The sequence below is a fragment of the Narcine bancroftii genome, chromosome 2, assembly GCF_036971445.1.
Source record: "Narcine bancroftii isolate sNarBan1 chromosome 2, sNarBan1.hap1, whole genome shotgun sequence".
NCBI lineage: Eukaryota > Metazoa > Chordata > Chondrichthyes > Torpediniformes > Narcinidae > Narcine > Narcine bancroftii.
In genome coordinates this window covers 236,466,057-236,488,938 of record NC_091470.1, presented here as the reverse complement: position 1 = coordinate 236,488,938, position 22,882 = coordinate 236,466,057, and the positions used below count along the sequence as shown (strand labels likewise).

The window sequence follows — 22,882 nt, the reverse complement described above, 5'->3', positions numbered from 1 at the left end:
CCATAACACCGCTGCATGTGAAATCATCTCATGATCTTGATACCTCAAACACCTCACGAAAACAGCTCTAGGTGGTGGCCCTGGTAATGGTTTTTTTCTTAATGCACAATGAGTTCGATCTCCAAACCCTCCGGAAAATACTCTGGACCAAATATTTCAACAATCCATTCTTTAAAAATCTCATATTCTGTCTGGGCACCCTCCAACAAGTTGGCATTAACATCAACTTCTCTGGTTTCTGTTAGGGGTCCCCTTCCCCATCTCTCTCTCTATCTCTCTCTCTCTCTCTCTCTTTCCCTATTCCGATGTTTCCTTTTGCCCAGTTTACACCCCCCCCCCGACCCCATCTCTCCCTCTCTCTCTTTTCTGATCCTCCAGCTCTGCATTTACAGAGCCATCCCCCTCTCTTGATCAATCCTCTGCTGGCCTCGTATCCATCCACCAATGGCCTCTTGGCTGTTGGCCTGTGCTCCTCCCCACCCCATCACCTTTTTATTCAGGTGCCCCTGTCTCTTCTTTGGTCTCACTTTGATGAAGAGCTCTGGCCTGAAATGTTGATTATTTATCTTTGCCTCCTATTGACACTGCAGGACCAGTTAAGTTTCTCCAGCACTTTTGTGTTTTAACATGAAACCCATCTCGTTTTGATTCACTCTTGTACATTCTATTTGCGGATGAAATTCCTTTGACAAAACAAAACACTTTCAGTGAAATAATTGTTCTGTGAGATGTTCGTAAGTAAAAATTTGCATCGCAGGAACTGACAAGAAAATTATGATTAATGGGCTATTCCTAAACATGATGAGGAAAAGTAGATGGTGTCAGACTTTCAGAATGACATGAAGGCAAAAATAATTGCAGGGCATAATTTAAAAAAAAAATCAGATATATGCCTGATTCATTATTTTATCTCGTTTCTGCACTTAAATTTTTCTCTGCTGTTGGAAGGTTTTTTTTTAAACGACTGAGTCTGAAAATCTAATTGAAGACTTTTTTTTGTAGCATACCAGCTTCAGAGTTGTCCTGACCCCCGTCCATTTCGAAATGGCTTTGTTATTGGATATGACTTATCAGTGGGACGAACCATTTCATTTGACTGCCTCCTTGGTTACACTTTAATTGGAGAGCCAGAACTCACCTGTCTTCATGGTATAAGTCGTAACTGGAATCACCCAATACCGAGGTGTGAAGGTATGTCACACATAAATGTTTATTATGTGCTTTTGCTACATAAACATATATTTATGTTTTTGGTGCCATTTGATGAGGACTTTTTTATCTGTGTGGCGATCCAGAACTGCTTGGTTTTTGAATCAAATCTACATTGAGCAGAATAACTGAGATCGTACAGCCTCTCTTTTTCCTCCTTTTTAGTTTGGGTGAGCACAACATATAGGCCTATTAACCATCAGTGGCTGCAGAAGGAAATCAAGTTTTAAAAAAGAATAATAATTGTTTGAAGCATACCTAATCTTAAAAAAAATCTTTAAATGAGGCTCATTTCCCAACTATTTATTAGCATTGAGGTTTAGTGGTGATTTTCTTCTTTGTCCAATTTTAATGTGAAGATCCTTGGCCTTTTGCTGACAAACCAGTAATTTTTAGAGTGACTAGATCTGATTAAATTAGTGTTTTCAGGGAACATTGGATGAAAATAAAGAAAGTATGCTTTATGTCATTTCAAAATAATCATTTTTACAACTGAGCTTTGTTGCATCTCAAGAGCTTCCCAAAATGCTATCCCACTCATGAAAGAATGAAAATGATGGACCTCACTCAGTAACTTTAAATGCCAGTAGAAATCTGCTGGTTTTACATTATATATTGAGAAAAAAAATTATAATGGAGTGATTTTTGTCAGGTACTGTTGAAAACTCAATGTGAAGCTGTCAGTGTTTCCCTGAGTTATTGGCAACATGGGTGCATAAACATCCAAGTCCCAAATCAATGGCATTTCCTTGGCAATAATTTCCTGACTGCTGCAAAGCTGGTGGTCTGTGCAAAGTGCAAACTTGCCAATCCTAGGCAATGCATTTGGTCAATGCAGGGGAGCAGCTCAAAGTGATTAAGATTAATATTTGCACTTTTTGATTTATTGATGTGGGACTTACTTAAATGTTTCTCATTGATTTGTGCCTTTTTAATAGTTGGATTAATTTATAATAGATTGGTAAGCTATTACTCTTTTCTGAATGTCTAAAAAGGTTATAGATTGGACAAATTAGAGAGGCATCCAACCATGGAGGCAAGGGTATCAGAGAATCATTGCATGGAAACAGTCCAACTTGTCTATGCTGGCAAGCAATCACAACTAATCTCATTTGCCTAGCTTTGGTTCATATCCCTCTTAACCCTTTCTATCCATGTACTTGCCAAAATAGTTTTTAAACATTGTAATTGTGTTGGCCTCTACCACCTCTATATGTCCTTGCCCTCTGCAAAAAAAAAACATGCCCCTCCTATCCCCTCTATAGACCAACAGAAAGCAGGGAATGGAAACACAGTGATCTTCCGCAGTGTTCTACTGATCAGCCTAACTACTAACATCTCTGTCCAGGCTTTAAACAGTGTTTTTTTTTAAAATCCTGTTACCGTGGGATGTTGGCCCAAGATGGCAGCACCTGTGTTCTGCAGCAGCCACGAGGGGTAGCAGAATCCAGGGAAGCAGAGAATAGGAGCAAGGCAACAGAAAATGGGGAAACCACCCCTGTCTGAGAAGGTAAAGCAGAGGAGATGACCCACAGGACAGTGACCCTGGTAGCGGACCGGTGAGGAGCTCTGCGGCTGAAGAACCCACAGCGGGTGGGCTATTGATGACTCGAGACGAGGAACCCACACAAGCTTCAGGCTGTTGGTGACTGCGGTTAAAGATTCACATCAGACTTTGGACTGCTGAAAGGGTATCAAGTTACGGAACCATGATGCAAAAGAGTGCTGAGGGCGCTGAAGACTTCCTGATCATGTTGGAGATTTAGATCTGGGGCTCGAGTTGCCAATGGTTTGGACTGAAGGTTATGTAGCTGTGGGAGTGATGGAATCAAAACCATGGACACTCAGTGGCTTTGGGAGGACTCTCTTTTGCTTCTCTTTCTCTGACTGTAAGGGCAATTTCTGCTGATGGCAAATCTTGCTCTGCCTTACGGCAATTTCATAGAATATTACACCTGTTGTATTACATAACAATAAAGGAATCTTAAATATTAAATCTTTCCCCTCTCACAAACCTATACCCTCCAGTTTTAGATTCTTCAACCCAAGGAACAAGGCTCTCACTATCTACCTTGTCTATGTCCCTCATCATATTACAAGGTTGCACAGAATTATACCTCCAGAGAAAATAGTTCTATTCAGTCTTTCCATAAAACTAAAGCCTTCCAGTCCTGGCACTATCTTTGTGAATCTTTTCTACACCCAACTGTTATCCATTCCTGGTCAATGTTTGTTTTTCCCCAGTATTTTTGTGGATGGAGTCTGTTGTGAATACCTACAAGATGGCACTCACAAACAGAAACTCCTGCCACTACACAAGACGACACCAATGTGTTGATGCAGGGAGTACTTTCAGCTAGCAGCCATGGAAACTATGTGTGGTCTTTCTTATTTGGCCACCTTCTGGCAATGTCAAACTCTGAGCCATAAATATTGAAACTGTGTTTTACCATTGAGTCCATTCTTAAAATTATTTTACAAGTACAATAAAACCCTTCTTATCCAGAATTCAAACAACCAGCATCTGCAAACATCTGGCAAAAACAATCACGGAAAATAAATAGGCAAAAAATATAGAAGTTTAAAATTGGAACACCTCATCATTAGTTTGCCAATCATGCAACACACAATCCCAAGCAACTGGAAAATTCTCTTATCTGGCACTTACCAATCCCCAAAGGACCCAGATACCAGGGATTTTACTTTATTACATTTCCTGGTCACACTTTTCACTTTCCTGCCCCCTCCACGCCTCGGCCCTTTCAGAAAGAAGCTTCTTGAGTGTGTAATCACCCACCAACTTGTTCAAGTTTCTTTCAACACTTTCTTTCTTTCCTGCTATCTTCACAATGTTAAAATGATCTTGCCTTTGCTCTCTAAGAAACGGCACTTTTGTACTGTGTCTTATTTGCAATACTATTTACCGAATTTCTATCTGCACTGCTTGCAAAACAAACCTTACCACTGCATCTTACCACTGATGTGAACCTGATTTTAAATGGAAAAGCCTTGAAGATTTTCCAGGTGAATGTGGGCTGCTCATGTGTTTCAGCACTAGATATTTTGTACGAGATTTCGGAGCATTGATTGGTGCAGCTGAGTAATATTTATTGATATTTAATATCAATGAGTTAATGCAATCAAAAGGGTTCTTTGCTCATTGTTGGGTGAATGGCTTTCAGGTCGTTCCACAGATTTAAAATGCTATCTGTTGTAGATGCAAAGAATATTTAGAAAGAATAATAATAATAAATAATAAACTTGCAAGCAAATTAATTTATAACAAGCGACCTGTATTTTATCTTGGACAATGTTTCAACATTAATGCTAAAAGTTATTTAAAAAAAAAACATATTGAGATATTCACAATGTTAAATAGACATCACCAAAAACAACCAGTCTAAAATGGTATTTACATATCCCATACATAGATTGTCCAGAATTAGTTTACTTTTCCTAATGCTATCTTTTGAATTTTACTCATCTTGAATTACATTAAAGCATTCTGGTTACCATATTGTAATACTTTTTTGTCTTGGATATTAAAACATAAGATGGTTGAAATCTGAAATAAAACAAAAGTACTAGAAACACTCAGCAGGCCAGGTTGCATCTGTAGTCAGAGCAGCAGGGTGAGAATTTCAGTTCAAAGACATCTCATCAGAAATGGGAAAAAGAGAAACAAAAGGTTACTTTTAGGTTACACAGAAGATTGGGAGAGATATGGATCAGATAAAATGAATATTTGTGTTTAGGATGCATAAGGATAGATAGTGGTCACTGACATGGACCAAGGAGTGCAAAATAGAGGAAGACTGATGAAAACAAAGCATGTAGCAATTTTAAGCCACTATGAATATTGTAATTACAATCTCAAGTCACTGAGGTTTCAGTATTACAAGGAAACACATCTAGAACCTTGATGGTTCAAAAGACATCTGTAAAACATTAGAAATGAATGCCAAAAGAAAAATAAAGCAAAAATGTGATCAATCTGATATTCCACAATTTGTAGTTATTAAATTTTATACCATTTGGCTTGAAGTAGAAATAAGTTGGACTGTGAATAAAATAATTTTCTAACAAATTGGATATTGTTGCTTCTCCAGCTCTCTGCGGAGGCAATATAACTGCACTAAATGGCACCATCTACTCTCCTGCTTACCCTGATGAGTACCCTAACTTTCAGGACTGCTTTTGGATTGTCAAAGTCCCTCCAGGCCATGGGATCTACATCAACTTCACTGTCTTGCAAACAGAACCAATTTATGATTTCATTACAGTATGGTAAGCCATACATTTTCTCATTGATTGAGTCATAAAGTTGAATGAGCAGACTGCACCTCCGTCACTATACTTATTTGATTAGATCTTTATTCCAAAGTCATGTTATAATGTCTGGATAACTATAGTCTTTGCAAAGAATGATTCTTTCTCATATATTTCTATTGTAACAAACCTATTCTAAAAATGTACCTCCTTGGTGTCATTGACAATCGTGAAGCAAACATGCATTAAGCACGTCAGGTCAGACACCAACTGGGAAGAAAGAAACAGGTTTAACATTTCAAATAAATAATCTGCAAATAGAAGAAGGAAATCGTAGAGGTAAAACAAGTTTTAAGTTGCTCAGGAAAGGAGAAAATTGAACGAATGGCCTGCAGAAGAAAAGACATTAAAGATTGGTTAACAAAAGTGGTAGTAACAAGAATCAATGATTATGATAATGAGGGAAATAAGGGAATTAAAGGTTAGCCTGGAAATGTTTAAGGGCATAATTATTAAAAATTACCAGAGTAAAGTGAATAAAATTTCCAGATTAATTTATAATCAGGATACACACGGTCCCTAAGGGAAGTGGCCCAGTACAATGATAGTATTCTTCATTATTATGAATTATGAAGTAGCTTGATTGGAAATTGAAGCATCTATAAACTCCAGAAGTATGAGTCAGTTGGTTATGATAGATTGAAGAGCATTGATGAATAAGCATTGGATAACATTTAAGAAAAATGTCAGATCTGCAACAACTTTGCCCATACTCCTTTCTGGAACAAAACTCAAAAGAAAAAATGATTCCATCTTGACAAATGAAAGAAGTAGTGGAAGATTTTAGATCCAAAGGGAAAACATATAAAATTGCCAGAAGTAACAAACATGGTGATTGGGAATAGTTTGGTATTCAGCAAAAATGAACCAAGGAATTCATTTAAAAAGTAAAATCAGAATTTGAAATTAAACATTAAAAGAGGATAAAAGTGAACCATGGAAGTTTCAATGCGTAAAAAAAAAGATTAGTGAAGACAAATGTAGATTCCTTACAATCAAAAACAAGAGAATTTGAAATAAGAAATGATAAGCAGTTAAGCAAATAGTTTGCCCTCTTCTTTGAAGATAGAAGCACAAGTAAATTCCCAAAAATCCAAGGAACAGAGTCCAATGTTGAAGAGGAATGAAAAGCCCTTCATATTAGACAAATAAAAACTGGATGAAAATTATTGCGACTGAAAGCTGGTAAATCTTCAGGGCCTGATCATCTGCAATTTGGAGAATCAAAAGAGTCCGCTTTGGAAATAGTGAATTCATTGATTGTCATTCTCCAATATTCTACTGATTATGATGGAGCGTAAAAGGCTTCTTAAATTAATTATGTCATAGTGGAAATTCATAAGAGCAGATGTGGAAATTGTAGGGCACTTGTAGTCAAAGCACAAAGAATACTATCAAATCTGCAGACAAAGGAGGGCTTGCGTGGTCTGGCTGAAGCCAGAAGAAAACTCTCAGGCACCTCTTCTCACTTACTCCTTTAAATTTTTAAATTTATATTTAAATTTAGACATATAGCGTGATAACAGGCCATTTCAGCCTGCGAGCCTGTGCTACCTTCAACAGGAGAAACTCTCACCATGGCACATCTCACCCTCTCCCCCTGACTTACCCAACCTTTCCCTTCCAACTTTGGATCTCCTTGACCCTCCACCTCCTGATCCACCCCATCCTCCTCCCCCTGACAACTTCCATCAGAGTGACCCACACTCCAAACCCTGCCTGGTCTTTATCATCCCCACTGACCTTCCCCTCTCAGAACTGGAATGTTCTATCTTCAGTAGAGGCCTCACCTTTGTCCCTCTTCGCCTGCACCTCAATAAGCTTTGTGCATACCATGATGTCAATCTCTTCCCTCATCGTCTCTGTTTCCACACCTTCTTCTTCCACCAGGATTCTCACTGAAGATCCCCTTCTCACACCTGAAGCCTTCTTCATCTTCCTGGACACCTTGTTCTGGCCTTCTGCACACTCTAGATCTTTATATTTCCAACTGCCTCACTTATGCTAATCTTATCCCCTCAGCACACTCTTCCCACCCCTCTCTCTGCACTGATCCCAAACTCACCAGTAAACCTGCAGACAAGGTTTGTGCTGTTGTGATCTGGCTCACTGACCTCTATTTAGCTAAAGGCAGATGATAACTTTCATTTCCCCCTTCAACAGGGTCCCACCAAAACTCACCAAAGCACCATCCTATGCACTAACTCTGAACTCATCACTTGCGATTATCTCCCTTCCTAGCCTTCCAAACTTAATGTTTCCCAACCCCACACTGCCCAGTTCTACCTCTTACCCAAGATCCACAAATCCAATTGTCCCGGTAGGTCCATTGTTTTTGCGTGATCCTGCCCCATTGATCTAGTATCTGCTTACCTTGATTAAGTTTTGTCCCCTGCTCCAGTCCCTCCATACCTACATCTGAGATATTTCACATGGCCTCAATCTCTTCAATAACTTCCAGTTTCCTGAACTCAACTGCCTCATCTTCACCATCCGATCCCTATACACTTCCATTCCCCCATACTAAATGCCTCAAAGGCCTTCATTCCTTCCTTGACAACAGACCCAACCAGTCCCCCTCCACCACCACCCTCCTCTGGCTGGCAGAACTTGTCCTCGCCCTCAATAGCCTCTCCTTTAACCTATCCCACTTTCCTCAAAGTCTTTTTGTGGTTATGTGGAGCAATCCATGTCACAAGCCTGTACAGGCCACACTCTTCTTCCATTTCATTAGTGCAGTCTCATGCACCTTTGATGACTTTATCAATTAAAATGAAAGTAGTTTCTTCCAAGTAGATTAGCATGTTCAAAACTTAAACATTTTATTACTTCAAATTCAGTTCGCTATGGTTCTTCATGATGATCTTCATTTAATTTCTTTCAGTTTCACTGCCTTGTTAATAGTAAAACATGACTTTGAAATGCACTACGGGTGTAGGTTAATTGGATGTAAATTGGGCGGCACGGAGTTGTGGGTCAAAATGGCCTGTTATTGAGCTATATGTCTAAATGTTTTTTTAAAAAATTAGATAGGAAAATCAAAAATAGCTCATTTGGTGGCCAGATCAACTTTTAGTTGGCATCTAAACACAGGAGATGGTAAGTAATATAGGTGATTAGTTGCCTTTAATTTGATAAAACCTCACAATCTCATTTTCATTGCTAAATCATTCATTCACTCCACTACTTTTGCTAATTCTTGCATCTAACCTGATTTTTTTTTTAATTAAAAATTATTTTCTATCCTAAAATAAAAAAGCTAAATGTGGGACTTTTGTAGAGATAAAAGTAAGCGATTATGGCTGGTACAGTATATCGTTTAAAAAAATCTTGAACTATTCTGTGTAATCGGATTAAAAATGTATATTTAATGATTCAAATTTTAAAAAATTAAGTTACTTTCCTAATGGTTAAATATGGAGGAAACACATAGAGTTGCCTTTCGTACATCCAGATGATTCATATTTTACTTGCCCCATTCAAAGCTAGAAATAAAAGGAACAGAAATGAAGGCACGAAGTATTCTATGTGGTGAAACACAAAAGTCTACAGTCACTACGATTGTAGTAAAAACGCAGAAATGCTGGAGGAACTCATGCGGTAAATAGGCGGTAAAGATATATAACCAAAGTTTGGGACTGAGCCCTTGTTCAAGGTTTGAATAAAAAGGCTGGGTGAGGATAGAAGAGAGGGCAGGGGGAGGACCACAGGCCAACAGGCAAAATGACACAATTTGACATGGATAGGAGGACAGGAGAGGAAAGGTAAGAATTGCTGCTTTGTGAAAGCAGAGCTGAAGGAAAGGAGGCAGAGGGAAAGAGAGAGAGATACACACAGTCAGAGCTAGAGGAAAGGTGATGAGGGATAATGGAAGGGTTTCAGAAGGACTTTACATTTACTAAAAGTGCATAATGTGATTTCAAGCAGTTAGTCTTTACCTTTAAATTCATCAACAATTGAGAATCTAACCTTCATCTGTAGGTAATGGTAGTAATCAATGGTAATTTTTCAATGATAAATTATAATTTAGGAATCTTGTGTTTCCATTCTATAATTACTGACAGTTTTATTTCTGCTTAAATTTTAAATTATTTTGCTTTAGATGCTTACTGATTGCAGGCTACCACTTTGCCAAAATATAAGTAAATGGATACTACCCATAATGTTACTGCCATTGCATGGTTTAATAGAATCTAAAATTCTTTTGAAATTTTGATGAGATAAAAAAAAAGAAATTAAACACTTTAACTCTTAAATCTATTTGTATTCAAATATCTTAATAATTTTTTTCTTAGCTTCTATTTAAACATCTATTTATGCCTTCCAAATGTGGGCATTGATGCACTGGTTGCAGTTAGTTCAAGCATCAATGTGAATGCTCCAGATCTATATAGAGTAAGTGGCCTCTCAAAAATAAGGTGAAAGAATAAGTGAACAGAGTGTTCATGACTTAAATTTTGAAAGATGGAATCGACTTAATGCAGACTCGAGTTTCTGGAAGCACATTTATTATCCACAAGCAAAGGGAACAACGTGTCTCATTGATATCAATTGCCAGGTTTCATTTTAATTCATCTCTGCATTCCAGACTGAGTATGAGCAAGCTGACTCGCTGCTGGTCAGAAGAGATAATGTAGTCTTTAACTGCCTGTAAATAATGAGGAAGGGGCTTTTGAATATTTCTGCAAATGGGATGAACATCTTGGATTATGTTAGGGAGGAAGGAAAGCTACAAATGTTCTCAAAAGATCTTGAAGGCAAATTTGTCTTCTGTCGCGTGGAAAATCTGTGGTGATAGCAAGGTCATGAGGCAAATTTAAAACTAATGTACCATTGTCAGATTAATATTGGAAATTACTTACATGTGTGCAGCTATGAAACATACTCAACATTGATGATTTGAACACACATCCATGATTTTATTATTCCTGGTTTTTACTATCCTGAGCTACTGCTGGCCTACCGATTTCCTGTGCTTTTTGAACATGCTGCTTGTGTTCTAATTTAGAATAAATCCTGTTCACCCATTGCAATTCTATTTACTAATTAATGTTGGCATCCAGTTAATCAACAGTTTGATTTTCAAATTCAAATGTTAATAAATCCCACCATGGTCCCACTTTCCTCTATCTTTGTATTTTCTTTCAGCTTCCAAAATATCTGCACTCTTCTAATTTTGGGCTTCCCCTCCTCAATTATAATTAAATTACAATCCCGGAATCCAATTGCTTTACTTCTATCACTGTTCGTTCCACAGTGGAATCCAAAATGCTGAAAATTCTTCCCTATTCCTTTGCCTTTTCACCTCTTTTTCCTGTTTAATTGAACTGCTCTTTTTAATAATTATTTGGTCACCTGCCTTAAGAGCTCTTTGTGTAGTTCTGCTTCAGTTTTCGTGAGATAATAGTCCTGTGAGATCTCTTCCTTGGATGTTTTGTGCCATAATTAAAGTGATGTATAATTGAAAATTCTTCTTGTTCATGGTCTTAACACTATCCATTAATTATTAAGTGTTGAAATACAGAAATATTTCCGCAGGAGGTTAAGAGGTACTGTTAATACTACGTGTGCTTGAATTTGCTATTGGTTAACAGCCTAAATGGATACTCATACTGGCACTTATTTTTCTTAGGGATGGTCCAGACCAGACAACTCCACAGATTGGACAATTCAGTGGAAATACAGCTCTGGAGTCCGTCTACAGCACATCAAATCAGATCCTTATCAAATTCCACAGTGATTTTACAACAGGCGGCTTCTTCATCCTCAGTTACCATGGTAGGTTTATGCTTAGTATTTATACACTTCTTCATTTAGATGGAATTAATTTTATATCACATTAATGCGTGGTCTATGTTCATGAGTAAAAGAGAGTTTATTTTCACATGCATCAGTGCACAGTACAGATGCACCAAACTCTTGCTTGCTGCAGCCAGATAGGTAGAATACAACTACAATTTTTTTTCCTATTACTACAATTTGCCATGAGAGGAAAGGAGATAATAAATATAAAAGGATATTCATAGTCACAGTTAATGCAAGTAAAAAAAAAGCACATTTCAATAGTGCAAACATTTTTTTGGTGGTCCTAAACTGGTTTATGGTTAGAGAGAGATTCAAAAGCCTCAACTTCAGATGGAAGTAAATTGTCCTGGAACTTACAGGTTCTGCTCTTCAAGTTTCTGTTCCTTCTATCTGAAAGGAGCAGCAAGAAGGGGCTGCAACCAGTGTGATGGGGTCATTTATGATGTTAAATCCCTTCTTTTTTTTTAATTAAAAAAAAATTTTCACACTATGAACCATATCAATCAAAATACACACAAACATTTCCTTCTTGAATATACACAGTGGCATTTTCTCCCCTTTTATACACCCTACCTTCCCTCCCTCCTTCCCACCCCCTCCAAACCCATTAAACGTTCAACATATACAATACAATAAAACCATTAAACAATGTCATCACACAATTAAAATAAACAAGAAAATTGTGTCATCTACTTTTACACACTGGATCAGGTCATTTTGTCTTCTTCTCATTTTATCATTTTAGGGGGTAGATATCTGTGGTAAGCCCTCTCTGTTATGTTCCATATACAGTTCCCAAATTTGTTCAAATAATGTGACTTTATTTTTTAAATTATATGTTTTTTTTTCCCAATGGATTAATACCTATTTCAATCATTACCAATTCCCTTAACAGATAAATTCTTCAATTAACTAAACAGAATAATAAGAAAATTCTTATGGAAAGGGGGGAAACCGAGGATAGCACTAGATAAATTAACAGAATGGTACAAACAAGGAGTTTGCAGCCTCCAAACTAAAAAAAAATTATTATAGAGCAGCACAATTAATGTATCTATCAGATTTTTATCAAACAAGGAAAAAAACAGATTGGACCAAGATAGAGCTAGATAAAATAGGGGAGAAAGTACCAGAACATATACTTTATAAGTGGGATGAAAAACTGGTGCAATACAGAAGTTCATCAGGACTGCACCATTTACTCAACATATGGAAGAAGATTCACGTAGAAAGGAAAAAAAAACAAATTACCAATTAACATAACATATAACATAACAATTACAGCACGGAAACAGGCCATTAGGCCCTTCTAGTCTGCACCGAACCAAACACCCCTTTCTAGTCCTACCTCCCTGCACAATGCCCATAACCCTCCATCTTCTTCTCATCCATATACCTGTCCAACCTTTTCTTAAATAATACAATTGACTCCGCCGCCACTATTTCTCCCGGAAGATCATTCCACACGGCTACCACTCTCTGAGTAAAGAAGTTCCCCCTCATGTTACCTCTAAACCTCTGCCCCTTAATTCTTAACTCATGTCCTCTTGTTTTAATCTTTCCTCCTCTTAACAGAAATAGTCTATCCACATCCACTCTGTCTATCCCTTTCATAATCTTAAATACTTCTATCAAATCCCCTCTCAACCTTCTACGCTCCAAAGAATAAAGACCTAATCTGTCCAATCTCTCCCTACACTCTAGATGCTTAAACCCAGGTAACATTCTGGTAAACCTTCTCTGCACTCTCTCCACTCTGTTTATATCCTTCCTATAATTAGGCGACCAGAATTGCACACAGAACTCCAAATTAGGCCGCACCAACGTCTTATACAATCTCAACATCACCTCCCAACTCCTATATTCCATGCAATGATTGATAAAGGCCAGCATACTAAAAGCCTTCTTCACCACCCTATTCACGTGAGTTTCTAAATTCAGGGAACGATGTACCGTTACTCCTAAATCTTTCTGCTCTTCTGTATTCCTCAATGCTCTCCCATTTACCACGTATGTCCTATTCTGATTCTTCTTACCAAAATGAAGCACCTCACACTTATCAGCATTAAATTCCATCTGCCATTTTTCAGCCCACTTTTCTAAGCAGCCCAAATCCCTCTGCAATCCTTGAAAACCTTCTTCATTATCCACTATTCCACCTATCTTAGTATCGTCTGCATATTTACTAATCCAATTCACCACCCCATCATCTAGATCATTAATGTATATAACGAACAACAATGGGCCCAATACAGATCCTTGAGGCACACCACTGGTCACCGGCCTCCAACCTGACAGACAATTATCCACTACCACTCTCTGGCCTCTCCCTTTCAGCCAATGTTCAATCCATTTGACTATCTTAAAATTTATACCTAAAGACTGCACCTTCCTAACTAACCTTCCATGTGGTACCTTATCGAAGGCCTTACTGAAGTCCATATAGACAACATCCACTGCGCTACCCTCATCCACATTCCTAGTCACCTCTTCAAAAAATTCAATCAGATTGGTCAAACATGACCTTCCTCCCACAAATCCATGTTGAGTGCTCCTGATCAGACCCTGTCTATCCAGATGTTTATAAGTACTATCTCTAAGAATTTTCTCCATTAATTTACCTACCACAGACGTCAAACTTACAGGCCGATAGTTGCCAGGCTTCCTCCTTGAACCCTTTTTAAATAACGGAACCACATGCGCAATGCGCCAATCCTCCGGCACTATCCCCATATCTAATGACATTTGGAAAATTACCGCCAGAGCCTCTGCTATTTCCTCCTTCACTTCTCTCAATGTCCTGGGGAAGATCCCGTCTGGTCCCGGAGACTTATCCACCATTATATTCTTCAAAAGCCTTAAAACTACACCTTTTGTAATCTCTATATTCCCCATATTTACCCAATTTGCTTTTTTTTATCTCACATCTCCCAATATCCTTCTCCTTAGTGAATACTGAAGAAAAGAAACTGTTCAATATCTCCCACATTTCTCTAGGCTCCACACACAGTTTTCCGCTCTGATTTTCTAAGGGACCAATTTTGTCTCTAGCTTTCCTCTTACCATTAACATATTTGTAGAACTCTTTTGGATTAGTTTTCACCCTGCTTGCCATAGTTTTCTCGTACCTTCTTTTAGCTTTCCTAATTCCTGTCTTAAGATTCCTCTTACATTCAATGTATCTTTCAAACATCTCCTTAACTCCATGCTTCTTATATCTAATGTACGCCTCCCTTTTTCTTCGAACCAAGTTTCCAATATTCCTTGAAAACCACGGCTCTCTCAAACCTTTTGCCCCTCCTTTTAACCTAACAGGAACATAAAGCTTTTGCACTCTCAAAATCTGATCTTTAAAAGACTTCCATCTCTCTACTACATCCTGCCCATAAAACAAATTGTCCCAATGCACACCCTGTAAGTCCTTTTGCATCTCCTCAAATCTAGCTTTTCCCCAATCAAAAACCTCAATCCTTGGCCCTGATTTCTCTCTTTCCATAATGACATTGAAGCTGATGGCATTATGATCACTGGACCCGAAGTGCTCGCCAACACTAACCTCCGTCACTTGACCCATCCCATTTGCCAACAGTAGATCTAACACTGCTCCTTCTCTGGTCGGCACCTCTACATATTGTTGTAAAAAACTATCTTGCACACATTTCACAAACTCTAACCCATCCAGTCCTTTCACAGAATGTGTTTCCCAATCTATATGTGGAAAATTAAAATCTCCCATAATTACAACCCTGTGCTTATCACAAATATCTACTATCTCCCTACAGATTTGCTCCTCTAGGTCTCGGTCCCCTCCGGGTGGTCTATAATACACCCCTACAAGTGTAACCTCTCCTTTCCTACTCCTCAGTTCCACCCAAATAGCCTCCGTGGATGTGCCCTCTAATCTATCCTTCCTAGGCACCGCTGTAATATTTTCCCTGACAAGCAATGCAACCCCACCTCCTCTTGCCCCTCCGACTCTATCACACCTAAAACAACGAAACCCAGGGATATTTACCAAAATTATTATTGAAGCAAAATCAACTAATCCCTTTCACAATAGATAACCTTTCCTTTAGAGAATGGGAGAGAAAAGGAATTAAAAGAAAATAAAATTGTTTTTTGGGAATAAATTTTTACCATTTGAACAAATGAAATACAAATATGGAATAACTCATGGTACAATGTTTGCATACCACTAACTGAAAACCTACTTGAAGGACAAATTGGGAAGCAGGCTGAGATTACCAGAACAAAGCAGCTTTGAATATGTGATTACAGACACAATGATAATTAAAAGATTTATAACAAACATGTACATCAAACTGCAAGAGAAGGAAAATGAGGAAATAAGCGATAAACCCAAACAAAAGTGGGAAAATGATTTAAACATAAATTGAAATATGGGAAAATTTATGCTCTGGAACTATGAAAAATATAATAAACATGAGGTTATGCATGATGCAATATAATTGGTTACACAGGCTATATATCACACCCCAAAAGTTAAATAAATGGGATCCAACAGTATCAGACAGATGTTTTCTCTTTAAGAAGGAAACAGGAATAACAGTACATGCAATTTGGGCATGTGAGAAAGTGGAAAAGTTTTGGGAAGATCTAAATCAGGTATTAAATAAAATCACAAAAAGCAACATACCAAAAGATCCAGAGATCTTTCTTCTAAGTAATATAAAAAGTAAAGAATTAGGCCTCAAACTGGATGAAGCACAACATTTTTTTATTATGATAGTCTTAGCTGTAGCAAAAAAATATATAATGTCAACTTGGAAATCAGAAGAGAGCCTGAGAGTACAGCAATGGTTAACTGCCTTCTTGATGCAACATCTCACACAGATGTATTCAGTGGATGGGAGGTTGGTGCCCATGATGGACTTGGGTATGTCCAAGTTTCTTTTATTATGTATATAAATACAAAAAAAAAAGTTACTTAATTTTTAGTCTGTAAAGATACTCAAAGAGGCACCATTAGTCCAGAGCTCCTACCAAGGAGAAAGAGAAGCAAAAGAGAGTCCCTTCAGAGATGCTGAGTGTCTGTGGATCCCTTCGCTGCCACCTCCTGCACTCCCATAACCTCCATTACTGCACAGCCTCTTCTCTGACCCAACAGTGAATCCGAACTCCAGGCATCTGTTGCCCTCCTTGGCCCAAGTTCCAAATCTCCAATATGATTAGAAAGCTGTAAATGTTGGAGGCCCTTTGGGAGCCCTTTTGCCATTGGCAGTCCGATATCTGATTCCCATGAACCAGTCTCTACAGGCAACCTGCAACTTGGTGGTGTGTCTTTCTACAACTGAGACCCATGATGGTTCACAGCTGTAGGATCAGATCTTTCCTAAACTTATACTTCTCAGTTGAGTGCTGTTCTCCCACTCTGGTGGCTTCCACGGGTCTGTTTCTCCCTCAGAGCTTGCAACCTAAATGATCTGCAATACCAAGCATAGGCACCACCATCTTTGGCATGGATCTCTAAAGGTTGTTCAATGTTTTAGAAGAAAACGCTACTCTCCTTTTTTCTTTAGGCAGTTTAAATCTATGCAGGGCCCACATCATAACAGTAAGACCCCCACGGAGGGGGAATACATGTTTCACCTCCCAGTTCCATCTGAGTCTGTACCAGGGGCAGTACTGCCATTTCTGTAGGATTCTGCATTTTTTGGCACTTGAATTAGCAGATCAGACCATGATGCAATCAGTCAGCCTAGTGCACCTGTAGACGTTTGACAGACTGCAGGGGACACACATTTAATTCTGCTGAGTTTCACTCGGAGTGTAAATGTGGCCTTGGATAAATTCTCTCTCTCTCTTTCTCTTTCTCTGTCTCATATCAATGACATGCCCTGCTCTCAGCCTCATCCAAAATTTTTATCCTGCCTCAATAAACACTAATGACTTAAGTTTCCTAATCTTGTGGTCTCAATGTAGCATTACTGTTTAATGGAAATAAAGCATTTAAGCATCAAGAACAAGATTACCTGACCAATATTCCAGCAAGCCAAACCATAATGTTATACTGAACAAACACCAGCTCCCAGAACCTTCCTATGTTGCAAGGTTCAAGAGCAAGACTGTTTCTAAACAATCTTCAAATGATTATTTTAAAATGGTATGGGATCTTGTATTTCACCACATTTGAATTCATTTATATAATTGCACATTTACAGCTTATAAATTTGGGTTGAAATTTGTCTTTAGTTGTTTGTGCTAAACATTTTCCATGATTTCATAGAAACTGAATTTTGAAAATGGAGGTGCATTGTGCAGGTGATGTCACAAAGCATATTTAACACAAGCAGCCAACGTTAAAATTCCAGTAAAAGATCAAGAATCCAAGTTTAATTAATGAGTTAACCAAGGAGTTGCTCACAGGAATCCACGTGTTTAATCGGTAAACTACTGTTTTCACCCAGGATGCATGTTCCATGAATTTAAGTTCAAATTGTTTAGTTTCAGTAAGATTTTTTACACTAAATTAAAAAGAAAAATTAGCTTTCCTTAAAAATGTTTGATTTATAATCGCAGATCTAGTTTATGAAATAACCACTGGGTACAGTAAAATCCCTGGTATCCGGCACCTATGGAGATTGGTAGATGCCAGATAAGGGAATGTTCCAGTTGCTTGAGATTGTGTATCGTGATTGGTGAACTAATGGCGAGGCGTGCCAATTTTTTTTGCCATTACTTGAATTCTGGCTAATAGAGTTTTACTGTGTTTTATGTTGAATGTGATTTTACAGCATACCAGCTGCGAATCTGCCAGTCCCCACCAACGATGCTCACAGGGCAAAATTTGACAGAGGATGATGAATTTGAAATAGGTAAGTCTGAACTCCTCTGGAGCCCATCGTTTGTACTGTTTTTGCACTCTCATTTGTTCTGCAATCAACTTCAATCACTTTTAGGAATTGCCGAACATGAGTGAAGTTTGATAATTTGCACCCCGCAATACTTGAAAAGTAGTACTCAGGGCATTCTTGTAAACTTTGTTCTTCCCGTGGAAATGTTAGAAATAACCTGTATAAAATTAGTAGAGGGTTTATTGACAAGTTATTAAAGTTTGTGAATGGCTGGACATCAAGAGTTTTAAAGTGGGAACAAATTGGATGTAAATTTGGTCCGTTTTCTTAATGAGCCTATGGAAAAAATGGTGTCTGGTGATGTAATGATTGTTTACTGACTTCTTTCCTTCAACAGAGCTGAGTAGATTACATGGAAGATTTCAGTAGCATGTGATTTTCTGAATTGGCTTTGATTGTTGAGTGGATGAGAATACAATTTTCAGTTACTTTTTTTTCCTTGATGGTTATTTTTCACAGTATGTTTTGCCCCTAAGGAGGGATCTGTTTTGCCATTGTCCTGTGAGAGACTGAAAAATTAATGACTTGTAAACCCCAAACATGTGCAATTTAAAGTTAAAATGTGAAGAATAAATCAAAATTTGCATTGTTTTAAAAATATCAGTACTATGCTTTAACTGTTTAAAATATTTAAAAGTCACTTCAATTTGAGTTTGAAAAGAGTTTTTAATGACATCTGTGAAAATGAAAATAATTAACTACAGTCATTCCCCATTGCCTATTATTCAATTTTGATGAAATTAGATAGTACTCAAATATAAGCAGAAGCTTTTTTTTCAAATAATATTAGTTTCAATACTATATTTTATTTTCTGGCATTTCAGACACTAGGCTATTTCATGCCAGGTCTCCACCTGGAGGCCGGGTACAAGTGTGGAGGGAAACATAAAACTTACCTTTCAGACAGCAGCCCTAAAAGGCTGCTCCAGTGTTGCATTCACCTTGTTGCGCCCTCCAGAGCTGATGGAGTCGGGGCAACTGGTGCCATAGAGCCACCCATCATAAATACACAGCAGAATAATGGCCGTCTTCCCTACCCATAAACCCCCATGCAGCTTGAAGCTCTCACTGGCCTTCGCAATTGTGGCAGCTCCCACCGGCCCCTGCTGCCCTGATGGCTCCCGCTGGCCCCCACTGTCTGACAGCTTCTGCCCGCCACCCCTGCCTTAAGGGGGTCACAGAGGGAAAGGGGTGAGTGGACTGACTGACTGACTGTATCATTAGCCCACCCCTAACCAGCCAATTGCAGTAGCCTTGGGCGGCAGTGTGCTGCACTCTGCCGATTATCCTTCCCGAGAAGGGTTGCCTTCGGTGCCTCAGCGCATTCACAAAGGTAAGTCTCCTGACATCTTCCTTGCTTGAAAGGGCCTACTGATTGATGTTGCTTGACAGGGATTCTGTGTCAAATGTAGATAACATATCTTTAAATAGTCACGTAGAAGTAGATTTTGTGATTAAAATGCAAATGACCTTGTGTAGTATACTTTCCAAACTAATGTATGATTTTATGTTAAAAATGTACTTATTCATGCAACAAGATTGTAAGTACTGATAAAAAGGGATTAAAAATTATTATTTCAATAATCTTTGCTGAGAAATAGGTAATTATATTTAATTGATCAATAGTATCAAATGTTTTCTGCATAAGCCTTTCAAAACTTTATAATAGTGCTTTGGAGACTGATTAAACTCAATTGGAAGGGACTAGAAGCCCATAGGAAGAAGAAACCAAGATTTCAGATTTATTGTCAGAGTACATACATGATATCACATACAACACTGAGATTCCTTTTACCTGTGGGCGCAGCAGAATTACCACTAATTGATAGCGTTACGAACCCCAAGGACCCCAAAACCCAGCAGCAATAGGCATTCACCAAGACAAGTGGTTTTCAAAAGAAAAGTTATTTTAATCAACTTCAAACATGAAAATAGAATCAAACTTTAACTTAACGCTATTCTTATACTATACTCTATACTAACCCATATTTCCCCCTTCTAATTCTAAGCGCACGTGTATGTAATGTGTGTGTAAATTCAAGAAAAGTTCTTTGGTTCACAGTTCAATTTCACTTCTTCTTCCAAGTTCTCTGGTTGCAGGCGACCACCATACTGTGCACAGAATTTAACATGTATAAAGTTCACCAGGCTTGATGCTTGAAAGGTAAATGTTTACCACTCAGGAAGGTTCTTGTAGGGTTTGCAGAGAGACATTTTTGTTGTTCCAGGATTTCCACAAGTGAGGTATCACCACTTGTCACCTCAGGGCCATGCTGATGAAACTTGCCCCATCAGGATCTTCTAGATGGTAACCTCTTTCTTCAAGCTACCACAGAGTTCCATTCCTTCCTCTATTTCAAGAGAAACATCAGACAGATAGCATTTCCAGCCATCAACTGCTCAGGAACTTGCTTTCATCAGTTTCAAATAGTTCTCCCTGGATTGCACTTTTCAGTTACTTGTCAGTGTCCCACACATTGATTGAATGACTGACTGAGCTGTAAACTCAACTCTCTCTCTCTTCCAACTGAAACTCCAAAGAGAGCATGTGACTCATGTCTTGCAAAATCCCACCTTCCTGAGCAAAACAACAGGAATTCTTTCTTCTTCTCCCATCTGTTGTTATCTGTGGTGCCCTGTTAGACAGAATCAGACACACACAAGGTAAAGACTGAACAACAGGCTAATATCCTGGAGGGTGATTGACACCCGACCGGGTGGGGGTTTATCCATTCAGGCCAACTGATTGGCAGCCGGCCAGGTGTTGTCCTGTCCCCTTACACTTCTGCAGGTACAGAGGTTTCCCCCTGCAGTAGGCTGGTGGTGTACCAGCACATTCTCCCCCTTCTTTAAAATTGTCCCGGGGGGTGGGGGGGGGCAGTAACAAGGAATCACACCAACTATGTACACACAATATTTACAGGTTGAGACGATTCAGAGGCTGCCGGGGACTCTGTGACCATCATAGGACTGCCTCCTGGTCGCTGGTCAGAGGGGAAGTTGTGGGGGGGGGGGCTGGCAGTAAGGCATGCGGAGGGATGGCCAGGGGAGCTGGCGTCGACGTATGCGGGTCGTATTGGATGGGTGGGGGTCAGGTTCATCTCTTAAGGCTGAAGGGGGCCACTGGTCATCAAAGAGGCCCTGCGTGCCCCATATCTGCCTGGGGACGGGGATGTATGCCCGGTCAGCATTGTCCTGGGTTGGAGGGGGGCATGGTGTGGTGGGTGCTCCTGCTGGTGCCAGGTCCCTGGTTGAGATGGTGTCCTTGCTGCCACTGCCGAACTTAATGTAAGTGTAGTTATGATTTGCATGAAGGAAGAAAACCTGCTCCACCAGAGCTTCGGCCTTGTGTGTCCTTACATGCTTACACAGAAACACGGGTCCTGGGGACGCGAGCCATGCTGGGAGTGACATTCTAGTCGCCGAACTCCTGGGGAATGAGAACAGATGTTCGTGAGGGGTCTCATTGGCAGCCATGCACATCATTGACTGAATAGCATGGAGTGCCTCGGGCAGGGCGTTCTGCCAGAATTCAATGGCCCACCCTTTTGACCTGAGAACCAGGAGGACTGCCTTCCAGACCACCTCATTCTCACATTCCATTTGCCCGTTGCCTCTTGGGTTATAGGTTGTCATGCGACTGGTCGCGATACCCCTTGTCGTCAGCTACTGCCGCAGCTCATCACTCATGAAACTAGACCCCAGGTCACTGTGGATGAAGGCAGGGTAGCCAAACATGATGAAGATCTGCCCCAGGGCCCTGATGATGGTGGCCATGGAGGTGTGAAAGGGAAGCGTGAGTACTCATCCATTACCGTGAGGAAGTAGACGTTTCAGTTCGTGGAAGCCAGGGGCCCTTTGAAGTCTATGCCGAGATGCTTGAAAGGCCGAGTAGCCTTTACAATGTGGGCCTAGGGGTGGCGGAAGAAATGTGGTTTACACTCCGCACAGACCCGACAGGTCTCGGTCATGTCCCTGACGTCTCTGATGGTGTATGGCAGATTTCCGGACTTAACAAAATGGTACAACCGGGTGACGCCCGGATGGCAGAGGGACTCATGCAATGCCTGCATAGACGTGCAGGTGCGAGAGAGGACGTCAGGGGAATTGTTAAACTTCCCAGGGTGGTACTGGATATTGTTGCTGTAGGTTGCCAGCTCGACTCTCCAGTGCAGGATCTTGTCGTTCTTGATCTTCCTCTTGTGGGTAGTGTTAAACATGAACACCATGGCCCGTTGGTCCGTAAGGAGCGTGAATCTCCTGCTGGCCAGGTAGTGGCACCAGTGGTGGACTGCTTTCAATGACGGAGTGCCCTAGCTTGGAGCCGTGGAGGGTCCTGGAAAAGAAGGCAACAGGGCACCCCCTTGGTTGAGGATAGCTGCGAGGTCCACCTCAGAGGCATCGCTCTCCAGCTGGAAGGAGAAGTCCTCATCCACAGCCTGCATCGTGGCATCTGCAATGTCTTGCCTGATGCAGGTGAAGGCTGTCTGCATCTCAGGTGGGGAGGGGAAAAGTTGTGGCTTGGGCCAGTGGGCGGACCTTGTCCGAGAAGTGAGGGACCCACTGCGAGTAATAAGATAACAGGCCCAGGCACCTGCAGAGGGCCTTTAGCGTGGGGCGGAGAGGTAACTCCATTAATGGGTGCATCCTTTCCAGATCTACAC

At 39.8% G+C, this 22,882-nt stretch overlaps 1 protein-coding gene across 4 annotated transcripts in view; it reads left to right on the top strand.

Moving 5' to 3' along the window:
- csmd3b (CUB and Sushi multiple domains 3b) overlaps positions 1–22,882 on the top strand; it is a 927,060-nt gene that overhangs the window by 745,109 nt on the left and 159,069 nt on the right. For all 4 annotated transcript variants that reach the window (XM_069920534.1, XM_069920535.1, XM_069920537.1 and 1 more), the window contains 4 exons: positions 1,003–1,191; positions 5,319–5,496; positions 11,171–11,316; positions 18,099–18,179. In XM_069920534.1, the coding sequence (XP_069776635.1) occupies positions 1,003–1,191; positions 5,319–5,496; positions 11,171–11,316; positions 18,099–18,179 (594 nt within the window). The remainder of the gene's footprint in view (positions 1–1,002; positions 1,192–5,318; positions 5,497–11,170; positions 11,317–18,098; positions 18,180–22,882) is intronic.